The sequence below is a fragment of the Patella vulgata genome, chromosome 5 (genome assembly GCF_932274485.2).
Source record: "Patella vulgata chromosome 5, xgPatVulg1.2, whole genome shotgun sequence".
In the NCBI taxonomy this organism is placed as follows: domain Eukaryota; kingdom Metazoa; phylum Mollusca; class Gastropoda; family Patellidae; genus Patella; species Patella vulgata.
This window is the reverse complement of record NC_065883.2, coordinates 35,507,456-35,533,864: the sequence shown is the minus strand read 5'-3', so window position 1 is coordinate 35,533,864 and position 26,409 is coordinate 35,507,456. Positions and strand designations below refer to the sequence as shown.

The 26,409-nt window shown below is 36.1% G+C and overlaps 1 protein-coding gene across 4 annotated transcripts in view; it reads right to left on the bottom strand.

Moving 5' to 3' along the window:
• LOC126820648 (uncharacterized) overlaps positions 1-26,409 on the bottom strand; it is a 63,870-nt gene that overhangs the window by 14,066 nt on the left and 23,395 nt on the right. For 3 of the 4 annotated variants that reach the window (XM_050548723.2, XM_050548727.2, XM_050548724.2), the window contains exons 13-19: positions 23,680-23,905; positions 21,390-21,591; positions 21,093-21,260; positions 20,842-20,918; positions 18,328-18,427; positions 13,988-14,181; positions 13,097-13,313 (exon numbers count right to left, since the gene is read on the bottom strand). In XM_050548723.2, coding sequence (XP_050404680.1) covers positions 13,097-13,313; positions 13,988-14,181; positions 18,328-18,427; positions 20,842-20,918; positions 21,093-21,260; positions 21,390-21,591; positions 23,680-23,905 — 1,184 coding nt within the window. Of the gene's footprint in view, positions 1-13,096; positions 13,314-13,987; positions 14,182-18,327; positions 18,428-20,841; positions 20,919-21,092; positions 21,261-21,389; positions 21,592-23,679; positions 23,906-26,409 lie in introns of those variants that run through there. The other variant, XR_007680050.2, reaches the window with a different exon arrangement.

Sequence of the window (26,409 nt, the reverse complement as noted above, 5' to 3'; positions counted from 1 at the left end):
TCCCCTATTAGATTAGATGAATGGTTCAATATTATTAGGCCTAAACAAGTCCCTCCTCCTGTCCCTGTAAGACCCAAGGCCCAGGATGTGAGAGTGTATGATAGGCCTATTCCAGAAGTTGATGAATTAACCCTATTTATTTCTCCTACCCAGAATAGAATTCAGCAACCACCCATATCTTTGGCTCGGTGGCAGGCTAGGTCCAATCCGAAAGGGATTATTCCGAGGCCTGTACCCTTAATGTCCTTGAGGGTGGAGCCACTTAATCAGTATGCTAGGCCAACGTTTTTATCACCTTATTAACCCGTCCCAGGCAGCCTTCAATAAGTAATAGGTTTGGGGGGACTCCGTTTAGTACATCACAGGGAGATAATCCGGGGAGGAAATCAACAGAGGTGTTTAGGGTTCCTGAAACAGTATTGGTTAATAAAAGGCCCCCACCCGTCAACCAGGGGGATCTCCGTTTTGCCCCGGATAATAGGACTCAAGGAAGGGAAATATATCGTCAGTCGTCATCAGGACATGGTTTTCCATTAGTAAGAAATAGCCTGCCCATTGCCCCGGAGGGGTGATCTAGAAAGGTAGGGTTAGCTTCTGGCCCTAGAGGAATTTCTCCGGTGCCATCCAAGAAGAGATTGACGTATAAGGAATCAGTTAGGGTAGAATCTTGTTGTAGACCGGCCCCAGAGGTGGATAATACCTGTATGAGTTTCCCTAGTCAGGGTACCAGTCGGGGTCCAGCGTGGGAGCGGGTGAATAGGTCCAGACTAGTGAAAGCTTCATTGTGCCCAGTTCCAGGGTGTGGGTATAAGACAGATTCGTTGAAAATCCATGTTTTTGAAAAACATCTTCCACCATATTTCTGTATTCCCCGGGGATGGTTAGCTATTCCTAGTGCAGAAATAGTTAGTAAACGTGTGTTGGCGGGTGATATTCATGTACCCCCAGTTTTTTCTAACACTAGTGTTAGTATGGCTAGTGATAAAGGGCCGAGTTTGGCAGACATCATGTCTTGTTTACAGTCTTTGATGGCTGAGCAATCGGCATCTAATTCTAGAATGGACATGTTGTCCTCTAAGGTTGATGACAGGGATCGAATTATACGGACGCAAAATGCATGTTGATTTTGTAGACTGCGTGTCACAAAATATGTCACACGAAAAAAAATGCGTGTAACATTTTTTCACCTATTGTTACTGAATAACATGATTTCTTCTTTTACACAAAATCAAGACGATAATTATGACAAAAAAACGAAATTCTATAGATTATTTTCCGTCCTAAGTTCCTTGCAAAATGTAAATAAAGCGATGTCTATATCCGGCGTTTTGTGACATCTGCGCATGCGTTTTTCCCCCCCGAACTGATCAGGGTAAAAATCTTATATTTTATCTGCTAGGAGTTTACCCTATTCAATAAAAACAATACACACATCATAAATGACCTCTTTTAGTGTTCGACTATCTGTCCTTTCATTATTGTCGTTATATTCCATCAAACAAATTCCGACATTGGTCAAAAATATACGTTGCTTTCACGGACACAAACAGTTTATTAATAGTAAAAAAACACGTACCGCCACAGGGATATATCGCGGTTTTGATTTTTCTGGATGATATTTAACACAAATATTGAAAAAATGTTTACCTTTTGATGTTATTTACGACATTTTATTGCTTAATGATGAATAAATACTAGCATTATCGTTTAATATTACAACAGCAATAAATGATTGAAGATTTTAATTTTTTTCAAAGATTCTAATTTTTACCCAAATTTGGTTTTGTCGTGTTTTTGCCCGACATTCCTCAATATGGACGCTGACCTATATTTAGAGTGTCATGGCGGCGAAAAGGCAACTTGATAGGTGGAGACGTATTTTTTAACAGCCTGTTGTGTCGCTCATACTGGATCTAGCGAGGTAAGCGAGGTCTTATTTTATCACTAAGATGTTTCTTTAGGCCTACATTGTTCAGGTATTCACAGGGACTGACATGCGACCGTTTAGCGGTAAAAAGTTGCCCAGTAAAATTGACTGGGGTGGCCGATTACTTTCGACATTGATTCAATGCTAGCTTCCCTGGACGTAGAGGCGAGTGTAATGAGACCTACGTTCAGAGCTGGACTACAAGAAGGTATACACTTGAATGAGAAAAAACGAGTTTTCAAGGGTAGCTATGAACAAACTTTTTTTTATGTTTTTTCATTTTTTGAATTTCTTCAAAATCCTATTTTTGCTTGTACATTTGAAATCAACAAGCAAAATTTTGCTTGTGTGTTTTCAAATAAATTTCTATCCCTGGTTGATGATATGTATAATTATGATTATGAAGCAGACCAATATAATGATTATGAAGCTGAAGGGGAAAACATTGTTGAGGACAATGTTCAGACTGACAAGGATGCAAATAATAATGAACCCCCTACAAAAAAGCGAAAGTCTCAAGATGATTCTGAGAATTCGATGTTTAAGATTTGAGTGATAAATATAAAATCAAGGAAAAGGTTGATGAACCGGTTGATAAAGAGTTAGCTGAGATGGTTAACAATTTATTCAGGTCAGGTTTGCCTGAAGAACAATTTGCCGAAATTATTAAGAATATTAATAGACCAGAGAACTGTGATGCGTTGACTAAAACAAGAGTCAATCAGTTAATTTGGCAATTGTTGAAAGACTCAAATAAATCAGTTGAAAAAAAATCGTGTTCAGTTCAAACAAAACATCATTGTTAAGGCTGCTTGTCTTATTACCAAAATGTTGAACAAATTGAATATTTTGAGAAATGATTCTAAATTTTAGGTTGATGAACTTCAAGATATAATCTATTTGAGAACTGACGCTCTAGGTCTACTTGGGCATTGTAATCGTGTCACGAATTTACATAGACGCGAAATGCATAAACCCGATTTGAGCCCTCAATATGTTCATCTTGCTTCGTAGTCCATACCGTTTACTAGTTATCTTTATGGTGATGATGTGTCAAAGAATGTATCTGATATAGATTCGGTAAATAAAGTTGAAAATAAGATAAGAAGGTCAGGTGGCTTTGGTTGGACTCCTGGCAATAGAGGTGGATTCAGAGGTAGAGGAGGCTATAGGGGTGGCCGATTTAAAGGTAATCATCAACCCAGAGGTGGATTAGGAAGAGGTTTTTCCTATCATAGCAATTACGACCAGTCTGACAATGAAACTACCCATCCAAAAAACTTCAAAGCCTGGCATCGCAGGACAAAGACTTAGATCAGGTTGATTTGTTTTCTATAGGATTACATCATAATGAATTATCAATGAGTTTCGAAGCTGGTAGACTGAAAATTTTTGAAAATCAATAGAGAAATATTACAGGTGATAAAAATATATTATATATTGTATGTCATTGTCATATTGAATTTATTGATGATATTAAACCTGTACGTACTTCTTTAAATAGATCATACTTTTTTGGAGCAAAAGAAGAAGATATAATAAACAATGAGGTTAAAAATCTGTTGTACTTAAAAGTCATTGAAGAAGTAGAGTTTTATTCCAATCAATTTTTATCCCCAATTTTCACCATCCCCAAAAAAGATGGTGAACATAGAATGGTTTTAAATTTGAAAGATTTGAATGAATATGTAGTTTACTATCAATTTAAAATGGATACTTTTAAAACTGCTTTAAAATTGATAAAACCAAATTCCTATATGACATCCATTGATGTTCGACATGCTTATTATTCAGTGCCAATAGCTGAAGAACATAGGAAACTTTTGAGATTTAAATGGAAAAACAGAATTTTTCAGTATACCTGTCTTCCAAATGGAATAGCATGTGCACCAAGATTGTTCACAAAATTACTCAAACCAGTGTATGCCACACTGCGGCAACTTGGACATGTTAATCTTGGTTATATTGATGATTCATTGCTTGTAGGTGATGATATGTTGGAGTGTAAAAATAATGTTTTGGATACACAGAATTTATTTGAAGAACTTGGTTTTATTATTTATCAGAAAAAGTCCATATTTATACCTGTCCAAAAGTTGCAATTTTTAGGTTTTATTATTGATTCGGTTAACATGATTGTCAAACTTCCAAAAGGAAAAAATGACAAAGTATTAGATGCTTGTTTAACTTTGTCATGAAAAAATAGTTGTTCTATCAGAGATCTATCATCAGTAATTGGGTTGATAGTGTCAACTTTTTCAGCAGTTGAATATGGCAAATTGCATTACAGACATTTAGAATTGCAAAAAATCAGTTCACTGCAAAAATGTGCAGGTGATTATAATGGCAAAACTATGATAACACATGAAATGAAAAAAGACTTAACCCTTTCACTGCGTATACCCGGTAGTACCGGGTATTATAAAATGTCGGTAAAATGCCCGTACCCGGTATTACCGTGTACTCAGTAAAGCCCTCGCTAAAATTAGTACCGTAACTGCAAGTGCCATCTATTGTATTTTCTATACACTAGAACATATTTCCACGTGTTTCAAAGCAGCAAACCGTAAAATGGCGGAGTGCATTGTGACAACGTAGACGATGCACTCTCGACGAAGTCGTGAATGACGTCTTGCTGACCAACATGTGGACAATTTCGAGGCGGGTGATACACATAATTCGTTTCCAGTTACTTGATAATGATAGTAGTCAGGACAGTGATTGGTATTATGAAGTGTGTGATTTGTTGCGCGACGTTCGCCCATGGCTAGCTATGTCTCCTGTGCATGATGAACAAGCCCAATGTGAACACGATAGCCCTGTGTCTGCAGTAGATTCTGACAATAATTCTGATGTTGATAATAATGCTGGCCTGCTGGATCGTAAAATACGTAGGTAATTCCTGATTCCCGAACGTGTAGATCTATTGACTGACTATATTGATAATGATATGGGACTTGGGGATGAAAGTGAAAGTGAAAGTAAAAACAAGGTATTGCAATCCGCACGTGGTCATGGCAGCGGGAGACGTGATGCGCGTGTTCGCGGCGGCATTGCTCATGGCTGCTATTGATATTTTTGTTCATTTTATATATCTTTATCAAAATCCAGTAAAAAAACCAATATCTTTTAAGTATTTCATGGAGAAAAATTCGTTTTCGTGTTAGCTTTAGTGTGAAATGAGAAATCCAAAATGGCCGCCATGACGTCACGTGACTACATTATTATGCAAATTTCCAAAATTCTATTTTTTCCTCTTAGCCCAACCTCATGCCCATCCCAACAGACAAAAAGATTTTTCATAAAAGCTTCCATTAGTACTGCTTGGCATTCAGTTCCAACCTTCCTTTTTTCCTCAAAAAAGGGTCTAGCACAGGCAGTGGATTTACGTCTAGCATTGAAAGGGTTAATAAGGTGGGTAGAAAACATACACAGTCAGTTTAGAACTATTGATCATGGTAATCCAGTTTTTATTATTACTACAGATGCTTCTTTAGAAGGTTGGGGCTCTGTGTGTAATGGGCATAGAATAGGTGGAAGGTGGACAGGTTCAGAAAAATGCCAACATATTAATTATCTTGAGTTGTTGGCAGTTTTTTATGCAATTAAATCTTTTTGCAAAGATAAAGTTAGTGTACATAGTGGTTTGAAAATTGATAACACATGTGCCATTGCATATATTACTAACATGGGTGGCATAAAGTCTTTGCAATGTAATGATATTGCATATGATATTTGGGGGTGGGGGGGTGATCAATAGAAAAATTTGGCTGTCAGCAGATTATGTACCAAGTAGTGAAAATATAGCAGACATTGAAAGTAGAAAATTTAATGAAAATGTTGAATGGAAATTGTGCACTAGTGTGTTTAATTCTATAGTTGAACTTTGGGGATTGCCAGAAATTGATATGTTTGCCTCTAGACTGAACAAACAGATTGATAGATTTGTGTCTTGGAAGCCAGATCCAGACAGTGAATATATATGTTAATGCTTTTTCTAACTCATGGGCTAATATATATTTTTATGCTTTTCCTCCTTTTAGTCTTATTGCTCGTTGTATACAGAAACTGAGAAGAGATCAGGGAGAAAGCATTCTGATTGTACCGATTTGGCCAACCCAGAGCTGGTATTCTCAACTACTGCAAGTGTTGGTGGATCATCCAGTGGTTCTTCTGTCAAAAGACAATTTATTAACAGTACAGCAATCAGACAAAAAGCATCCTCTTCACAAGAAACTGATTCTTATGGCATGTCGTGTATCAGGAAATTGTATACGAACAAAAACATTTCTAGAAAAGCAACCGATATCATTTTATCATCATGGAGACAAGGGAATCAGAAACAGTATTCTTCCCACATTAAAAGATATACGGCATACTGTCGTCAAAAGGAGATTAATCCGGTTCAAGTTACTTTAGATATTATACTTGAATACTTGACTTACTTATATGAATGTGATTTAGGCTATAGCACAATAAACACTGCTCAGTCAGCATTATCGGCCTTGGAGATTATTATTGAAGGATTTTCAGCCGGAACTCATCCTGTGGTTGTTCGATTTTTGAAAGGAGTGTATAATCTTAGGCCACCAGTGTGTCGTTATGTGAAAACATGGGATGTTTCTAAAGTGCTCAGTTATTTGAAGACATTATCACCAGTGAAATATCTTACATTAAAAAATTTGACTTATAAATTGGTAATGTTAGTTTGTCTGATTATTGCTGGAAGAAGCCAGTCTGTGTATTAACTTTCAATAAAAAATATGCTTAAAGGTAATACGTCATATGTCCTACAGTATAGAGACAATTTAAAACAATCTCAACCTGGTATGAATAACCCAATAGTGGAATTGAAGGTGTATCCACCAGATAGAAGACTGTGTCCGATAACCGTATTCAAAGAATATCTTAAAAGAACAGATGAGATTAGAAAGCAAAATCAAGATTTATTTATTAGTTATGTTAAACCACATAATACTGTAACAAAAAACACTATCAGTCGGTTGTTAAGGACTGTAATGTTTAAATCTGGAATAGACATATAAAAATATTGTGTGCATAGTATATGTTCAGCATCTGCATCAAAAGCTAAATCATGTTTAATTCCAGTGAATGATATTTTAAGCTCAGTTGGTAACATAAGAGAGCAATTAAACAAAATTTGGAAACTGATTGGCAAACTTTTCGCAAAATAAGAAATGACTACATAAACTTGATAAGGAAATGCAAAAAAGAATACTTTGAGAAAATTGACGCAAAAAATAATAATAGATAAATCTTTGGCACAAAAAAATGGTGGAATCTAATAAACGCGTATACCAAGACACATGCTGCATCCTCAAACGAGCCCCCTCCACTAATAGTTGAAAATGATACATTGTTTACTCTCACTGACAAAGTCAATGCCCTTAATAATTATTTCATACAGCAAACGGAACTACCAAGTACTAATAAATCTTTTCCACCCCTCAAAATGAATACTTATTGTCTAGACAAGATTATACCAACACCTAGAGAAATTAAAGACGTAATTAATAGCCTTGATACAACTAAAGCCTCCGGTCCAGACGGAGTAAGTTCGAAAATTTTAAAATTTATTGTAAATGAAATCTGTAATCCCCTGTGCCAACTCTTCCGTTTTTCACTTGAAACACACACTGTTCCAAACTTATGGAAATTTGCAAATGTTATGGCTATTTTCAAAAAAGGTCACCCAAATGATTGCAGCAATTACCGTCTACCGACCCATTTCGCTCCTTAGTATTATTGTAAAAGTATTTGAGAAAATTATATATAAACACATCTTAAATTTCTTCAAGGACAATTCAATACTAACAACACTGCAAAGTGGTTTCCTACCAGGTGATTCTACTATCTTCCAATTAATAGATCTAAATCATTTGATCATAACAAATATACCAGGATCGTTTTTTGTGACATAAGCAAGGCTTTTGACAGAGTCTGGCATGCCGGACTCTGTCACAAGCTGCATGCTGCTGGGGTTCGAGGAGGGTTATTATTATGGTTCAAGAATTATTTAGATAATCGACAGCAATGCGTCGTAATACATGGAACCTCCTCGAACTCCAGGGGCGCCCTCGTTGGTGTCCCACAGGGCAGTGTATTGGGACCACTGTTATTTTTATTATATATCAACGACATTGTGGATGATATACAATTAAACATTAGACTATTTGCAGATGACACCTCTCTGTACTTAAAAATAGATGATCCAGAGGCATGCGCAGTTACCCTAAATAAAGACCCACAAAAAATCAATGCATGGTCGGAAACGTGGCTAGTGACATTTAACCCCCTAAAGACAGAAACCCTAACTCTCACGACTAAACACAATATTGTGAAACCACCCCTTTTAATGAAATCAATCAGAATAAAGGAAGTAATTGAACACAAACATCTTGGACTTACTTTTCAAACCAACTGTAAATGGAACAGCCACATTGATAGTATAATTAGTAAAGTATCTAAATTAGTAAACTGCCTACGCTCCTTGAAATATCGCTTAAACAGAAAATCGCTAAACACCTTATATTCTTCATTCATTCTGCCACACTTTGACTATGCCAATGTTATCTGGGACGGGTGCACTGACTACTTATCTAATAATCTCGAATCCCTTCAGCTTGATGCACCACGCACTATTTGTGGGGCGGTTAAAGGTACCAGCCATGCTTCCCTCTACGCGGAAACTGGGTTTATTCCATTCAAAGAACAACGAAATTGACACAAATTAAAATTACTATACAAAATTATAAACAACCTGACCCCTCCCTATCTTAAGAATCTCATAAATCTGGAACCAACAAATACAAATTCATTTCGAAACGAAGATAAAATTAAAGAAATTCGATGTCGTACTGAAATATTTTCTAAATCATTTATTCCATCCAGCATAAGAGAGTGGAATAAACTCAGCCTCCCGGCTAGAAACTCAAGAACTCTTAAAATATCTCCAACCATCTCTCCAAATCAGATATAAAAATTCCATCTTTTTACTACAACGGTCAGTGGAAACTCCAGATAATCCATTGTAAACTTAGACTCTGATGTTCTGACCTACAGGGCCACAAATACCTCAGATATGTTGCTAACAGCCCCGCATGCCTCTGTGGTCACATTTTTGAAGATCCTCATCACTACCTCTTGCAATGCTCCTTACATTCAAATGCACGAAAGGAAACCATAGACAAATTACAACACGATCATAAAAACATTAACTATCTCTTGTTCGGGTCCACAAAACACTGTACAGATGTAAACAACAATATTTTTAATCAAGTCCACAAGTTTATTGACATGTCAAACAGATTTTAATCTTGCTTATTAATTGTTTTAATTTTCAATATTAGTTTTAATTTATGTGATGATGTAACATATAATATATATTGTACATTGCCATCCGTCTCATGATATATGTATTTACATATATTTATGTATGTGTTTGCCATCAACTTTAACCAAGGTAAGTCTCGGTTAAACTAGAATTATTTTTCAGAATTTTTGAATGTATTAGTTTATTCCCCTAGGGGGGCCTTCTTTTATAAAATTGGGGTGTGTGTTGCAGAAGTGAGCTAGTTCCCCTTGTGCCAGAATGGACTAGCCTGTCTGTGACGTTTATTCATTTTCTGCACGTGCGTGGTAGTTTTTTTATATAAAGGCCTGCGTTTGGTCCATACTCCCCCTACTTGGATTTGGGGGTGAATCTTTTATATCCCTGAGGATTTCGACTGTGCTCAGTGTATAGTACCAATTTATAATAAGGATTACCTGTAGTGAGTAGATAGCTTTATCTATTTATACCCGGATGAAATATATGTAGGCTTATATGTGTGTTGCATGCCGGGCCCTTATTCACGAAAACTTAAACTAAGATACAATTGAAATTTTAAGAAATACTGCAATTCGATTGGCTGACCAGTAAAATCAATTTGCATATATCCAATGAAGTTGCAGTATTTCTTAAAATTTCGGTTGTAACTTAGTTTAAGTTTTCGTGAATAAGGGCTCAGCTTTATAGAGTAGTGGCACCCCTCAACCCATTAACCTTACCCAGCCATCTCAGGTTTAAGTGGGTAGATTGAAAGGGGGATCAGACCTGTAAAATAATAAATATACCCTGATTTTACAACAGAAGAAAGAAATTTGCAAAACCTATTTCAACAGTGTTATTTGCAGTACCGGTACTTTTTGTTTACGTCCGGTATCATCTGAAAGAAAGAAATTTTGCAGAGACTTGGCTTGCCGTAGACTACTCCAGAGTGCCTCGAGGTTTCGTTCACACGTAACCTCAAGGTTCCTGAAGCTGTACTTATTTGGAGAGAACTGCGACTGAATTGTTGGCGCATCAAATAGCCACGAGCTGAAAGGCGTCAGTCGATAAATTCTAAATGCATGTCCTACCTTATTGTGTGATCCATCTCTGAACAACAATGACACTTACTGACAAACAAACATTGTTCAGTGAAACAGGTTTTTCCAACATCACATACACCAGCATTTCTTTCAGTCGCCATGTTGGGATGGTTTGACCTTTTTTTGACGTCATATCCTCCGCATTAAAATTTGAGGATCCCTGTTTTACGCGAAACGAAATGCATTTTTGTACAATATTTTTATGGATTGCGTATATGTACTGTTTTTGTAGAGGTTTTATATCGGGATAGAAGACGATGGTGTCACGTATGACAATATCTTTATTAGATAATGATAGGTTACAATGTGGTTTGTCGTGGATGTACTGAATAATACATATATATTCACGCTGGTATTGCTGAATGTTTCAAGGTCACAAGTATTTGTACATTAATAAATATAGTATATATGTTATTGTTGTTTATTACAGTTTATGACAACTGGTGAACATGTTTTCAGATTGTGGTAATAAAGTTTGATTATAAACATTTGATTTTATTGTTATTTGTAAGATGTATGATAGTTATTATTTGCCAAGGTTGAGTAATCCACATGTTTGGTTGCAGATATGATTGCATTGAATGCATGTGAACTGCCTGTTTTGTTGTCGTGATTTGATTGGTTGTGAGTGAAACTGGTAGTATACGTGGTGGGAGATATGAATTTATATTGTCACTCTAATAATGGATTTTGGGAGAACCACACATATCATTCGTAAATATATTTCAACTAAATGGGTGTTAGACTGTGTGTCTCGTTGGTTTTGACTGTGTGTCGTTATAATGGTAATCTGTGTGATTATGAGCAATAATTAGTACATTTACTTGTGACCTGATTGTGATTCTGATTCTGATTCTGATAATGTTAATGTGCTACGGATAGTGTTACCTATATTGTTAGTCTGGTCGTTATTGTTCCAGTTAGTTATTTTATGGTAATTAAAAGATATACACGAATGAATAACTCATCAACCTTATCATCTTAATCATCTTTTTAAATGTGCCGTGGAGAGGAGTCAAATAGTTGGTGACTGCTGTATGCGCGTGTACCTCCAAATCATCGTCATCTCATCAACATATAAACGTGATTAGTGGTCTTTTGAATCGGTGGAGACGGTGATATTATTAGAGAATAATTACATAAATATATATATATATACATATTATAATTGTATTGACTTATATTGTAGTTATATAAAGATATTTAAATTATACTGTGTTTTGTTAATGTGAACTATAAGTACATGACTGTCAATCCGCCCCAAAAAGAACCAAAGGTCCAATTTTGTGACAGATGGTTGTTGAAGAATAATTAGGTCGCTCTTCACACGTAGTTGAAAATACACAACGTCCATTGAGAACTATTTGTTGCATGATTAATTAGTATTAGTAGGCCTAGATCATGACCAGTACTTGAAATGAGGATTCTTCTACAATGCCGTAGCAAAAATTAGCTGACAAGGCACGGCTGCCTTTCTTCATATTTAACAAATATACTGTTGTCATTTTCTGTCACTGAACGTGCAATTTTTATATTTGCCCGTGCAATGATTTTCTGTGTCAATTAATCTGGTTCTAATTGCATTTGGTTGTATGGTCATAAGTATAAAATTTACAGATTCCTCTTGGAGTAATAAAGTCATCAAAATTTGTTTTCCTTTCGGTCCTTTAGTTATTCGTGTTCCCAATGGTTGCCATCATGTCAATCATAACTAAAATTGATTCATCAAATTTCCCACGGCTCTGCCGTAACCTTCTATAATAAGGGCACTATTTTAGAAAGTGAGCATTCTTATGAAAACAGCGGCTGCCAGGCAGGAGGATACGCCCACATTTTCGAGAGATGGATAGAGAACAAGCTAAAAAGAAAGTGATTTTTCCTACAATCAAGGGCCATAATTCAGGAAATTAAAATTCGATATGCGCAAATATCGAAAGGAACTGAGATCTTTGGGTTATAAACTTACATGTCAAGTTTCAACAAAATTGGATAAAAATTGTGACCTCTATAGGGTCCACAACCTTGATATACCATATTTTTACGCTATTTGAGAAAGACGGGCGGCCATTTTGTCTGTCAGTTTTGGGGCGATTTTCACGAAATATGAACTCAGCCATCTAGGGTGTAACAGTGATATAATAATACGTTTTTTAAAATCGGATAAACATTATGACCTCTATAGGGTCCACAAGCTAAAAACTCACAAGCTTTGAACTCAACACTCCTTAGGGTGTAACAGTGATATACTTAAACGTTTTTTTTTAAATCATATAAAAATTATGACCTCTATAGAGTCCACAAGCTAAAAACATGATTTTTCGTACAATCAGGGGCCATAATTCAGTAAGTTACGATCCGATATGCGCAAACATCAAAAGGAACAAAGATCTTTTGGAGATAAATCTATATTTTAAGTTTCGTCAAAATCGGATAAGAATTGTAACCTGTAGAGTGTCCACAAACAATTGTGGACGGACAGACGGATGTCCGGACAGGGTCGACGGCAATATACGTCCACATGAAAATGTGGGCGTATAAAAATTTGTCCAAAGGGTTGTCAAAACGATGACAAAAAGCAAGAGAAAAAAAATTAAACAATTTTATGCATTACCTGTGACAAAATGGTCTGGGTTCTAACAATTTGGTTAAGTAATCACTATTATAAAATGAAAATAAATGTTAGATGTGTTAAACAAACTGCTTTAACCGTATTTCAATAGTATGTATATATCTTACCTAGTCCTAAAACTCTACCATACGATACAAGATTGGATGCTAATCTAGGATCATCATATTTTTCATTTTTCATCAATAATCGGATTATTTCACCAAATATATAAGCATCATCAAACGATGGTTCATGAGGTACTGGAAATTTACAAAATACATTGACAGCTTCTAGTGGGTCAGATTTAGTTAACATTTCAGCATTTTCTATATATGCATCATGTACCTATAAAATAAATTGAAATAAATGCATTTAAATGGTATGATCGCTTTCTTCAAGAAATAAATGTAATTAAATCATTCCAAATACTGGAAGTTATACAGCTACTTCTTACGTAAGTGTCTATATAACAATTTTGTTTTGAGTGTCAAGCAGTCAGATAAACAAAATCAAAATTGAATAAAAATGAAATAAACATGATTGGAGCATATCTTTTTTTATATGGAGTCCTACTTCCAAGTAAATTCTTACACAATTGCTTGAAAAATCTAACACATTAACCAAGGCCCCTATATACATGTTATTATTGGAAATTGTTCTAGTCCAGCTACTTCTCGCACATGCACTTGCACTAATGTGTGCATTTCAATTTGTCGTCACGCATTTACTGATGCATGCAACCCTAGGTATAGAGACCAAAATCACCATTCTAGGTTCAATAGTACAAAAGTTATGAGGCTTAATGCGAAAAAAAATCTGAATGCTTGACACTTGAACCAGAATTGTTCCATTGACCCTTACCTTCAAATTGGTACTGAAAACAAAACTTTTGCATCAATATGAAATGAAAAAATAAGAATGCCCATGCACGGATCCCCACTAGTTGTTTTACATTGCACATAAGAGCTATTCTTATTGCATAAACCTTGGATCTAAATTAAAATGAATCTTATTCTTACCTCAGGTGACATAGAAATCACCTGGTCATAATATCTTTTAGCAGATTCTGTATCTCCAGACAGTTTTAATGCTCTAGCTAGTCCAAGTCTTGGAAGATAAGATTTTTTATTTTTTGGTGCTGAACTATCGATTGATGCTGGCTGTGAAGGAATATTGTCAGTTTTAATCTCTTTGTTAGGTTTGGTATCTGGAACTATATAATTAAACCAGCGGCTACCAGGCAGGAAACACCCACATTTTGCAAGAGAACAAGCTAAACAAAAAGCAATTTTTTGTACAATCAGGGGCCATAAAGTTACGATCCAATATGTGCGAATATCAACAGGAACCAAGATCTTTGGGTTATAAAGATATAGTTCAAGTTTCATCAAAATCGGATAAAAATTGTGACCTCTATAGGGTCCACAACCTTGATATACCATATTTTTACGCTATTTGCGTACAAGAGGCAGAGATTTGTCTGGCAGATTTTGTCTGGCTTTCATGAAATTTGAACTCGGCCATCATTAGGGTGTAACGGTGAAATATTCAAAAGTTTTTTTTTCAATCAGATAAAAATTGTGACCTCTAGAGGGACCACAAGCTAAACACGTGATTTGTCGTAAATAAAGGGCCATAATTCAGAAAGTTACGATCTGATATGCACGAACATAGCCGTACTGGGAAATTTTGACTGGGGGGGGGGGGGGCGGTGGTGGTTGGTGCCCAAAAAATGTAGTTAGGTTCTTAGTATGTTACATAATAGTAATAAATTCGCTGTTAAATTGGACACATTCAAGAACACAATATTTTTTTTTATACAAATTTTACAAAGTACAATTGTGTGCCCAAATTTTCCCAGCATTTTGATGCCCAAAATGGGGGGACGGCCACCCCCCCAGCTCGTACGCCTATGTGCACGAATATCAAAAGGAACCAAGATCTTTGGGTTATAAACATGTATTTCAAGTTTCATCAAAATCGGATCAAAATTGTAGCCTCTATATAGAGGGTCCACATCCTTGATATACCATAATCCATGAAGTTATGGTCCGATATATGCCAATATCGAAAGGAACCAAGATCTTTGGGAGATAGACCTATATTTTAAGTTTCGTCAAAATTGAGTAAAAATTGTGACCTGTAGAGTGTCCACAAAGAAATTGTGGACGGACGGACAGGGGCGACAACAATATACGTCCACATGAAAATGTGGGCGTATAAAAAGACAGTTATTCTCAGTGGTTGTATTACCATATTCATGATGACATCTAAAATTAAATCGATGAAACATAATATACAGAGGTTTAGTTACCAACATAAATCTTGTGTTAGATATAAACAAGCGGTTGCCATGCACGATACGCCCACATTTTGCAAGAGATGGACAGAGAACAAGCTCAAAAAAAGAAATGATTTTTTCGTACAATCAAAAGCCGTAATTCAGGAAGTTATGATCCAATATGTGCGAATATCGAAAGGAACCAAGATCTTTGGGTTATAAATATGTATTTCAAGTTTCATCAAAATCGGATCAAAATTGTGACCTCTATAGGGTCCACAACCTTGATATACCATATTTTTACGCTATTTGAGAACGAACGGCAGTAATTTTGTCTGTCAAATTTGGGCCGATTTTCACGAAATTCGAACTCAGTCGTCCTTAGGGTGTAATTTTGGGCCAATTTTCACGAAATTCAAACTCCGTCGTCCTTAGGGTGTAACGGTGACATAATAATACGTTTTTTTAAATCTGATAAAAATTATGACCTATATAGGGTCCACAAGCTAAAAACGCGATTTTTCGTACAATTAGGGACCATAATTCAGGAAGTTAAGGTCCGATATGCGCGAATATCGAAAGGAACCGAGATCTTTGGGTTATAAAATTACATTTCAAGTTTCAACAAAATCGGATAAAAATTGTGACCTCTATAGGGTCCACAACCTTGATATACCATATTTTTACGCTATTTGAGAACGAACGGCGGGCATTTTGTCTGTCAATTTTGGGCCGATTTTCACGAAATTCGAACTCAACCTTCCTTAGGGTGTAACGGTGATATAATAATACGGTTTTTTAAATCGGATAAAAATTATGACCTCTATAGGGTCCACAAGCTAAAAACGCGATTTTTCGTACAATCAGGGGCCATAATTCAGGAAGTTACGGGCCGATATGCGCGAATATCAATAGGATCCAAGGTCTTTGGGTTATAAACTTACATTTCAAGTTTCAACAAAATCGCATAAAAATTGTGACCTCTTTAGGGTCCACAACCTTGATATACCATATTGTTACGCTATTTGAGAACGAACGGCGGCCATTTTGTCTGTCAATTTTCGGCCAATTTTCACGAAATTCGAACTCAGTCGTCCTTAGGGTGTAACGGTGATATAACAATACGTTTTTTTAAATCGGATAAAAATTATGATCTCTATCGGGTCCACAAGCTAAAAACGCAATTTTTCATACAATCAGGGACCATAATTGAGGAAGTTACAGTCCGATATGCGGAATATCGAAAGGAACCAAGATCTTTGGGTTATAAACTTACATTTCAAGTTTCAACAAAATCGGATAAAAATTGTGACCTCTATAAGGGTCCACAACCTTGATATACCATATTTTTACGCTATTTGAGAACGAACGGCGGGCATTTTGTCTGTCAATTTTGGGCCGATTTTCAAGAAATTCGAACTCAGTCATCCTTAGGGTGTAACAGTGATATAATAATACAGGTTTTTAAATCGGATAAAAATTATAACTTCTACAGGGTACACAAGCTAAAAACGCGATTTTTCGTACAATCAGGGGCCATAATTCAGGAAGTTACAGTCCGATATGCGCGAATATCGAAAGGAACCGAGATCTTTGGGTTATAAACTTATATTTCAAGTTTCAACAAAATCGGATAAAAATTGTGACCTCTATAGGATCCACAACCTTGATATACCATATTTTTACGCTATTTGAGAACGAACGGCAGCCATTTTGTCTGTCAATTTTGGGCCGATTTCCACGAAATTCGAACTCAGTCGTCCTTAGGGTGTATCGGTGATATAATAATACAGGTTTTTAAATCGGATAAAAATAATGACTTCTACAGGGTACACAAGCTAAAAATGCGATTTTTCGTACAATCAGGGGGCCATAATTCAGGAAGTTACAGGCCGATATGCGCGAATATCGAAAGGAACCGAGATCTTTGGGTTATAAACTTATATTTCAAGTTTCAACAAAATCGGATAAAAATTGTGACCTCTATAGGATCCGCAACCTTGATATACCATATTTTTACGCTATTTGAGAACGAACGGCAGCCATTTTGTCTGTCAATTTTGGGCCGATTTCCACGAAATTCGAACTCAGTCGTCCTTAGGGTGTAACGGTGATATAATAATACGTTTTTTTAAATCGGATAAAAATTATGACTTCTATAGGGTCCACAAGCTAAAAACGCGATTTTTCGTACAAACAGGGGCCATAATTCAGGAAGTTAAAGTCTGATATGCGGGAATATAGAAAGGAACTGAGATCTTTGGGTTATAAACTTACATTTCAAGTTTCAACAAAATCGGATAAAAATTGTGACCTCTATAGGGTCCACAAGCTAAAAACGTGATTTTTTGTACAAACAGGGGCCATAATCCATGAAGTTTCGATCCGATACATGCCAATATCGAAAACAGCCGAGATTTTTTGGGGATAAAGCTATATTTCAAGTTTCGTCAAAATCGGACAAGAATTGTGACCTGTAGAGAGTCCACAAACAAATTGTGTCCGGACGGACAGGGGCGACGACAATATACGTCCACATGAAAATGTGGGCGTATAAAAACTAACCAGATAAACTATTAATTTGTCCCATATGATCAAACTTTCCATCTTTAGTGGATGTTATCCCAGAAAAGAAGCAATTATGTAAAACTGAGGGATGTGCTTTTTTTTTAAAACCGCATGGCTAGCTAAGTTAAAAAGCATTTCACTTATCTCTGGCTGATGGTAGAAAAACTGTTAAATAGATGGTTCGACTAATGCCCCACATCGACTGTACAATGTGATACATTTGTAGGCATGTGCGCATATTTTTTAATGACTTTACAGTTGACAGCTGAGCAAGCTGCAAGCTTTATTCTTTTTTTATTTTTCATCAAGACAAAGAAAATGACATCACATGCAACCATTTGTTGATGGAGGTGGTACACAAGAAACAATGTATTTTATTTCTGTACCCTTATATGTATTTGTTTGGCTGTATATGTGGTTTATGTTTCTAATTTGCGGGTAGTCCATGATAAATATGAAATGTTAGCCACTGTTTATTGTCTATATGTATCAGTGTGCACCTAGCTTTACCTTTTGCAGTGTTTTTTGTTACTTCACATATATGACCTTTTGAGCCTGTGTTTACATTGGCTTTTGTTATTGATGACGTAGATTTGACAACTGGAATGGACTGAAATACAACAAATTCATCTATAAAAGTTTCCAATCTAGTCTGGAAACATCTAGTCTGGTGAATACATTAAAAGTTATTATATGAGACTGTGAGAGGATATCTGAAAATTCATAAAAACAATTTACTGTCACTAGATAAGATAAATGAGAAAAATAGAAAAAGTTAGTACATTACCATGTTTTTATTAAGTAGAGAATGATTAAAAACTAGGTAATGTACAGACTTTTTCTATTTTTCTTGTTTTCTCTTATCTATAGTGACAGTCAATTCTTTTTATGAATTGTCAGATATTCTCTCACAATCTCATATAACAACTTTTCGTTTTCGAAGAAATTATCGGTGAGCTAAAAATTCTTAATGTATCTGTTATTGCTTGTTACTTCAGTCAGCTATGTAAAAGGATAACTTGTGTTTTCCATTTTTTTGCATCATTTCCGGTTTCTTCAAATCTTCGTTACACATCTACCATAGCAATGATCTCTGTGTTAAACAGCAGCTGCCAGGCAGGATATGCCCACATTTTGCAAGAGATGGATAGAGAACAAGCTAAAAACAAACAGGATTTTTGTGTACAATCAGGGGCAATAATCCAGAACGTTATGGTCTGAAATGCGCAAATATCAAAAGGGACTGAGATCTTTTGGATATAAAGATATGATTTAAGTTTCATCAGAATCGGACAAAAATTGTAAACTCTAGAGGGTCGACAACCTTCGTATTGCATACTTTTACACAATTTGCGTACAAAGAGCGGCCATTTTGTTGGGCAGTTTCATTTCAATTTTCCTGAAATTCGAATTCAACCTTCATTATGGTGGAATGGTGAAATATTTAAACGGTTTTTAAAATCGGAAAAAAATTGTGACCTCTAGAGAATCCGCAAGCTAAAAATGCCATTTATTGAACAAGCAGGGGCAATAATCCAGGAAGTTAAGTTCGGGTATCCGCAATTGTCAAAAGGTTCCATGATCTTAGTTTGTAATGGTGATATATTCACACATTTTTTTAAATCAGATAAAAATTGTGACCTCTACAAGGACCACAAGGTAAAAACATGATTTTTCGTACAATCAAGGGCCATAAATCAGGAAGTTACTATCAGATATGCCGAATATCGAAAGGAACCAAGATGTTTGGGTTATTAACTTACATTTCAAGTTTCACCAAACTCAAAAGAAAATTGTGACCTCAAGAAGGTCCACAACATTAATATACCATATTTTTTTGACCTCTAGAGGGTCCACAACATTGATATACCATATTTTTACGCTATTTGAGTATGAGAGGCGGCCATTTTGTCTGTCAGTTTTGGTCCGATATTTACGAAATTCAAACTCAACTATCCTTAGGGTGTAATGGTGATATATTCGAACGTTTTTTTAAATCGGATAAAAATTATGACCTCTATCTATAGGGTCGACGAGCTAAAAACGTGATTTTCGTATAAACTTACATTTCAAGTTTCAACAAAATTATATAAAAATTGTGACCTCTATAGGGTCCACAACCTTGATATACCATATTTTACGCTATTTGAGAACGAGGGGCAGCCATTTTGTCTGTCAGTTTTGGGCCGAAATTCGAACTCAGCCGTCCTTAGGGTGTAACGGTGATATAATAATACACTTTTTTAAATCGGATAAAAATTATGACCTCTATAGGGTTCACAAGCTAAAAACGTGATTTTCGTACAATCAGGGACCATAATACAGGAAGTTATGGTCCGATATACGCGAATATCGAAAGGAATCGGATAGAAATAGTGCACAAGCTAAAAATGTGATTTTTTGTACAATCAAGGGCCAAAATCCACGAAGTTACAGTCCGATACATGCCAATATCGAAAGGAACCGAGATCTTGGGGTGATAAACCTATATTTCTAGTTTCATTGGAATCGGATAAAAAATTGTGACCTGTAAAGTGTTCACTAACAATTGTGGACGGACGGACTGACGGGGGCGACGACAATATACGTCTACATAAAAATGTGGGCGTATAAAAATATATTTGGAATGTGCTTTACCATTTCTATAACATATGTGATAATGGTTGACACCAACATTGTCCTTTAAGAAAAGTCTGAATATAAATATTGTTTAAAAAACTCAAATAATTAGCCATCAAAATTTAACTTATTTGAACCTGGAAAGTTAATAAGTAACACTATAAAAAATCCCATGGCGTTAAACATCCTACTGTTCTGCTCTGACTGGGCTAATGAAGATAGGCAGATGACATGTACAGTGTTCTATGAGGGAAATTTTGCCTGGACAGCGGCATCACATCCTACAAAATAAAAAACTCCTTCTGGCATCATATCAGATTGTTCGGAAGGAAAAATTTCTTTTATATGACCTTAATCATCTCATCGTTTTGTCTTTTAAAACTTGAGTGAAGATTTTGTATATACCTTATTAGCAGCCCCTCCTCTTGCTCCTCTAGATGTTGTAGTACCCCCTCTAGCTGCCCCTCCTCTGACTGCTGTACCTACAAATATTACATACACATACAACTTTTTAAACTTTAAACATCTTGAATTTTACACAAGTAAAAATTGTCTTGTTCATTTCATTCAACGACTCCAAGAGATACAAAACATTCTATCATATACACTACATTAAATAATATTACAGTATATGCATTATAACAATCTTTAGATACCTCCTCTAGTAGCAGGTGTAGTTGCTGTGCCACCTCTACCTCGAGTATTAACTCCACCACCTCTACTAACACCCGGTTTACCCCCAACAGATTTAACTTCTGCTTTCTTAGCTTCTTCTGCTGTCTTTCTTTCTTCTTCTTTAACTTTGATCTGCCACCATTCTTGATCTATGTATATATATATATATATATATGTGTGTATATGTTAATTTGGTTTAGTACAACCAAAATCAAATTACAAATATCATGTTCTGTGTTCACATCCTGCAAATACTACTGATAAAAGGGTTAACTTACTTTTAAGTAAATCTGGAACTACACCAGACACTGGCTGACCTTCAAGCATAATACTGGTCTTAAAAGAAGTCTTGGCGTCTGTTAATAATTGTTCAGATGCTTGTCCAGTTGAACTATTCTCATAGCGTGCCATCTGAGCAGTCCCTAATAAATACAGAGCATGACTATCAGAGGGATGGATGGTTACCAGTTTCTGACAAGTCTGAAAATATATTTGTGTATTGGAAATAAAATTAAAGGAGAAATTGAAGATATATTTCAGTGAATGAAACTGGTTTATTCTAGTCATACACTTTCAAATAAGTACCAAAGTTCTGATATCTAGTTGAGCTACTGTTCGCCCCTTCAGAACAGGAATGAAAAGTAGAAGTTGCGACAAAATAGGAGGTGACAGCATGCTATACAAGCCAAACTCGACTTGAAATTAGGAAATTAAGAAAAAAACACACTGCTATAAAAGCGCCCCTAAATTTGTTGTGACTTCTACTTTTCGACTTGCAGTTTGGCTTGTGAAGCATCTTGTCGACTGTTAGCGACCTATCATTTTGGCTTGCGGTCGTGCTGCTGACTTTTTAAGTCTCTACATTCCAGGTCATATTTGAACATGTGCAATCAGGGCTCACACTGGCTTTCATTTTTGTTCAGCCAAAATGGATATTTTTTTTTCTGTCAACTGTAATATTTTATCTGCTAAAATGTCTGATAAAAAAAACCCACTATAATTATAAAACAATTACCCTGTACAGGTATATTATACAATATACAACAACTTACAAAATCCATCTTAACATGGGGGTTGGGTGGTCTAATGGTTTAACATGTGCACATGAAATCACAAGGTCCGTCATTGAGTCAAGTGGCGTGGTTTCGAATCCATGTTTGACAAGGAGTAGGGTCACCTGTCCATCCTCGTGGGTATTCTCAGAGTCCTTCGGTTTCCTTCCACTGCTAAAAGGCCCCTACACACAAGCGAATTATTGAAATAAAATTGAACAATATGTTAGTCCCGAAATTACCTACTTTGTGTCGAGTGAACGTTAAATACCATCTCTCTCTTTTACAATCACACTCGTCGTTCACTTTTGAGCTTTTGGCGGCGCTTATGAAACAAATGGCGGACCATTTTGTCAATCGAGGATCATTTCTATTCGACTTGTTCTTACTTTTCCGACCCATGGGGATAATATAATTTGAAAATGATATCCAATTAGCGAAACTGGTATATTTTACATGCTGTATAAAGCCACAGTAAACGAAATTCAACAATCATTCTGCGTATTCAAATGTGACCTGGAATGTAGAGACTACATCAACTTCCGAGGCTAAACTCGAAAGTCGACAGCAAGTTAAAAAATCAAAGGTCGCTAATATCGCCATCAACATTAGACTTTATCACACAAACCAATTTGTTAATGTGAATTGCTCTTATTGAAATGTGACCTGGAATGTAGAGACTACAACAACTTCCGACGCAAAACTTGAAAAGTCGCGATGTGTTAATTTCCTAATTTCTACTTTTCAAGTTGCATTTTCGCTTGGTATGCATCTTGTCGCCTTCTTACTGACATGAATAAAAACAAAAATATGATTAAGTCGAAAGTCAATAACACGCTATACAAGTCAAAATGCAAGTCAAAAAGTAGAAGTCACGACAACACAAGGGGCAATATTATCGTGGTGTGTTTATTTCTTAATTTCCTATTGGCTTGTACAGCATGCTGTTGCCTCAAATTTTGTTGTAACTTCTACTTTTCTACTTTCGTGTTCTAACAGAGCGAAAAGTAGAAATTACGAGTGGTAGTTATGTTATAGGCTTCCATAGTGAATAAAACTGGTTTATTCTAGTCATACATTTTCAAATAAGTACCAAAGTTCTCATGTCTGGTTAAGTTGGGTATGAGCTTGTAAACTAATAATCAGCTCGTGCATGTCTATAATTCAAACGTATCAACAGTAACAAATTCCTGCTGTATATTTGGGCTTTTTTTAAAGTAAAGTTTGGCATTGTCTACAAACAGAATAGTCATGTTGAAAAAATGGAGCCGAGGGCTCTACAAGAGTTATGTAATTTTGATAAACCCTTTTAGCATTATTTACAGCTCAAACTTTTAGACAAAGTTTAATTAGGCTATTTCGTCACATTTTGGCTTTTAATTTGGTTATTAAATAAAAAAAAAACTTTCAGGGACAACATAAATGGAATTCATGTTATACATGTATTTTACCAAAATCCTATTCACAAAGGCATTGGGTGAATAATATGTATATATACTGATTGGAGATAACTTACCTTTTCTTGCAATTCCTGAAGTTGACCATTCTGGGGTATAGTACAGTTATATATCAATGCTGATAATCTCTCACATCTTTGAGCAATTAACGTTTCAACTGGGCTAGAACTATTTGCATATATTTCAAGAAGATTAGCATGTGAATCTAGTAGAACCCATTCAACTTGTTTATATAAATCACCACGAGACAGAGTAGGTAAAACTTGTGATGCCAATAAACTTGCTCTGAAAGAAAGATAAAAGCAGGGCTCTATAAAAGTTAAGTGTGCCTGCGCACACACTTGAAAATGTGCATGCAGGGTCATACTGAAACACAGGGATGTAGCCCGGATTTGGTGAGTGGTGTAAAAATATATTTGGCGAGCGGAGCGAGGCAAAAAAAATTTTGGGAGGGGGGGGGTGGTCTTTTATGAAAATTAAACCCTTCTTGGTGTATTTTCAGAGCATCTGCTGCCTTTTGTATTTGGTTCAGTGCAAATCAAATTTCCATTTATTTATTTTATGATCAGTAGTGGAATACCACGTTTTATCAGTGAAATAAAAGTGTTATTTCACTGGCTAAAGTAGTCCATGTTGTTTTTACCTAAAATGATTGTAAAATCATAAAATAAATAGAACATTTGTCGTTTTGTCGTGAATAACATATTTTATTTCATCTCTAAGCAAGAAAACGTTTATATTTTCACGAATGCTATGCATTCGTGAAAATATAAGTTTTCTTGCTTCGATGAAATAAAATATGTTATTCACTCTAAAACGGCAAATATCCTCTATATATTCAACTTTTACCAAGTTCACTTAATTTTCATCAATGATACAGGGATCTAAAAACTTTTTGACACCACCAGACCGAGCATAAAATTGTCCCGCCCCATTCTGTTTCTCTGGATAGATAAGTTGAGGACCTTTCGGTATTTGTTGTTTTGTTGTTTTTTTTTTCAAATATTACTTTATTACTTTGAGATTAAAAATTAAAACGATTCTTAAAACGGTGTTTGTGTTTTATTTGAGTACAACGAATTATGACAACAAAAAAGGTCAGTACGATTTCAAAATCAAAGCGGCACTTTAATCAAATCATTCTAGAAAACGACTTACTAAATGGATCAAAGCAATTTTTTGTGAACAGTATGTTGACACATTAGTGATTAATTTATCACAATCCCAAGACATTACAAGAAGGTTTAGAGTCTGTACACAGTCTATACATCAGTATCTTGTGTTTCCACCGCACGTGTCAATAACAGCAGCGCAACGTCTGTACATGGAGTGGACCAGACGATTGATGAACGCCATTGGCACCTGGAACCACACTCTCAGAAAAGCCTGACTCAATCCATCGGCTGTGTTTGGTCTCGGTACGACATTATCAAGTCTCCTCTGAATTACATTCCAAAGATGTTCAATTGGGTTTAAAATGCATACCGTTGACACCATTCTGCTGTAGAAAGTCCCAAGTAACTCTGACGATGTGGGCACGGGCGTTGTCATGCTGGAAACATTGTTTCGATGATGTGCGAAATGTGGTATGACGTGGGGTTTGAGAGCTTGATCGAATAGTGCACTGCTGTGATGCCACCTCCTCTCCCTGGACCAAGATTTTGGAACACCACAGGACCCACTCTCTGGTTTAGGCCGATTCCACCCCGAACCATTATACTTGGACCTCCCCACGATTTTCGTTCCATGACACATTGGTCAGAATAACGCTGGCCACGCTGACGCCATATTTTGGTCCTGCCATTATGCAGTTGAGACGCACTAGGGACTCTCATCTGTGAACAGAACAGTTCTCCATTGCCTGTGTCACCAGTTCTGGTGTTGTTGGGCAAACTATAGACGTTCACTTCGATGGCGAGGTGTGAGGATCGGTCCACGGTAAGGTCAAATACAATGGATGTTCTCTCTGGTGAGACGTCTGCGCACTGTATCGGTACCTTGAGGGTCTTCCGTGTGTTCCCACTAAATGACGTGCTGTCTCAGATGCCTGTGTGAAGGGATTCTGCACGTGCTGTCGCACAACATGGCGGTCTTGTTGCCTTGTGGTAACCCTTGGTCTACCAGTTCAAGGGCAATCATCCATAATTCAGGAAGATACAATCCGATACACATGATCATCGAAAGGAACCAAGATCTTTGGGTTATAAACATGTATTTCACCTTTCATCAATATAGTAAAAAATTGTGACCTCTAGAGGGTCCATAACCTTTATTTACCAGATGTTTACACTATTTGCGAACACAACCAAAATTACGGTGTAATAGTGATATATTTGAACTTTTTTTAAATCGGATAATAATTGTGACCTCTGGAGGGACCACAAGCTAAAAATGTGATTCTTTATACATTCAAGGGCAATAATTCAGGAAGATACACACAGATACACGTGAATATCGAAAGGAACCAAGATCTTTGGGTTATAAACATGTATTTCAACTTTCATCAAAATCGGATCAAAATTGTGACCTCTAGAGGGTCCACAACCTTGATTTACCAGATGTTTACACTATTTGCATACAAGGGGCGGCCATTTTGTTCAGCAATTTTGGCCCGATTTTCATGAAATTCTAAATCAACAAACATTACGTTGTAACGGTGATATATTCGAACGTTTCTTTAAATCAAATAATAATTGTGACCTCTAGAGGGACCACAAGCTAAAAACGCGATTTTCTGTACAACCAGAGGCCATAATTCAGGAAGTTACGATTCGATATACGCGAATATT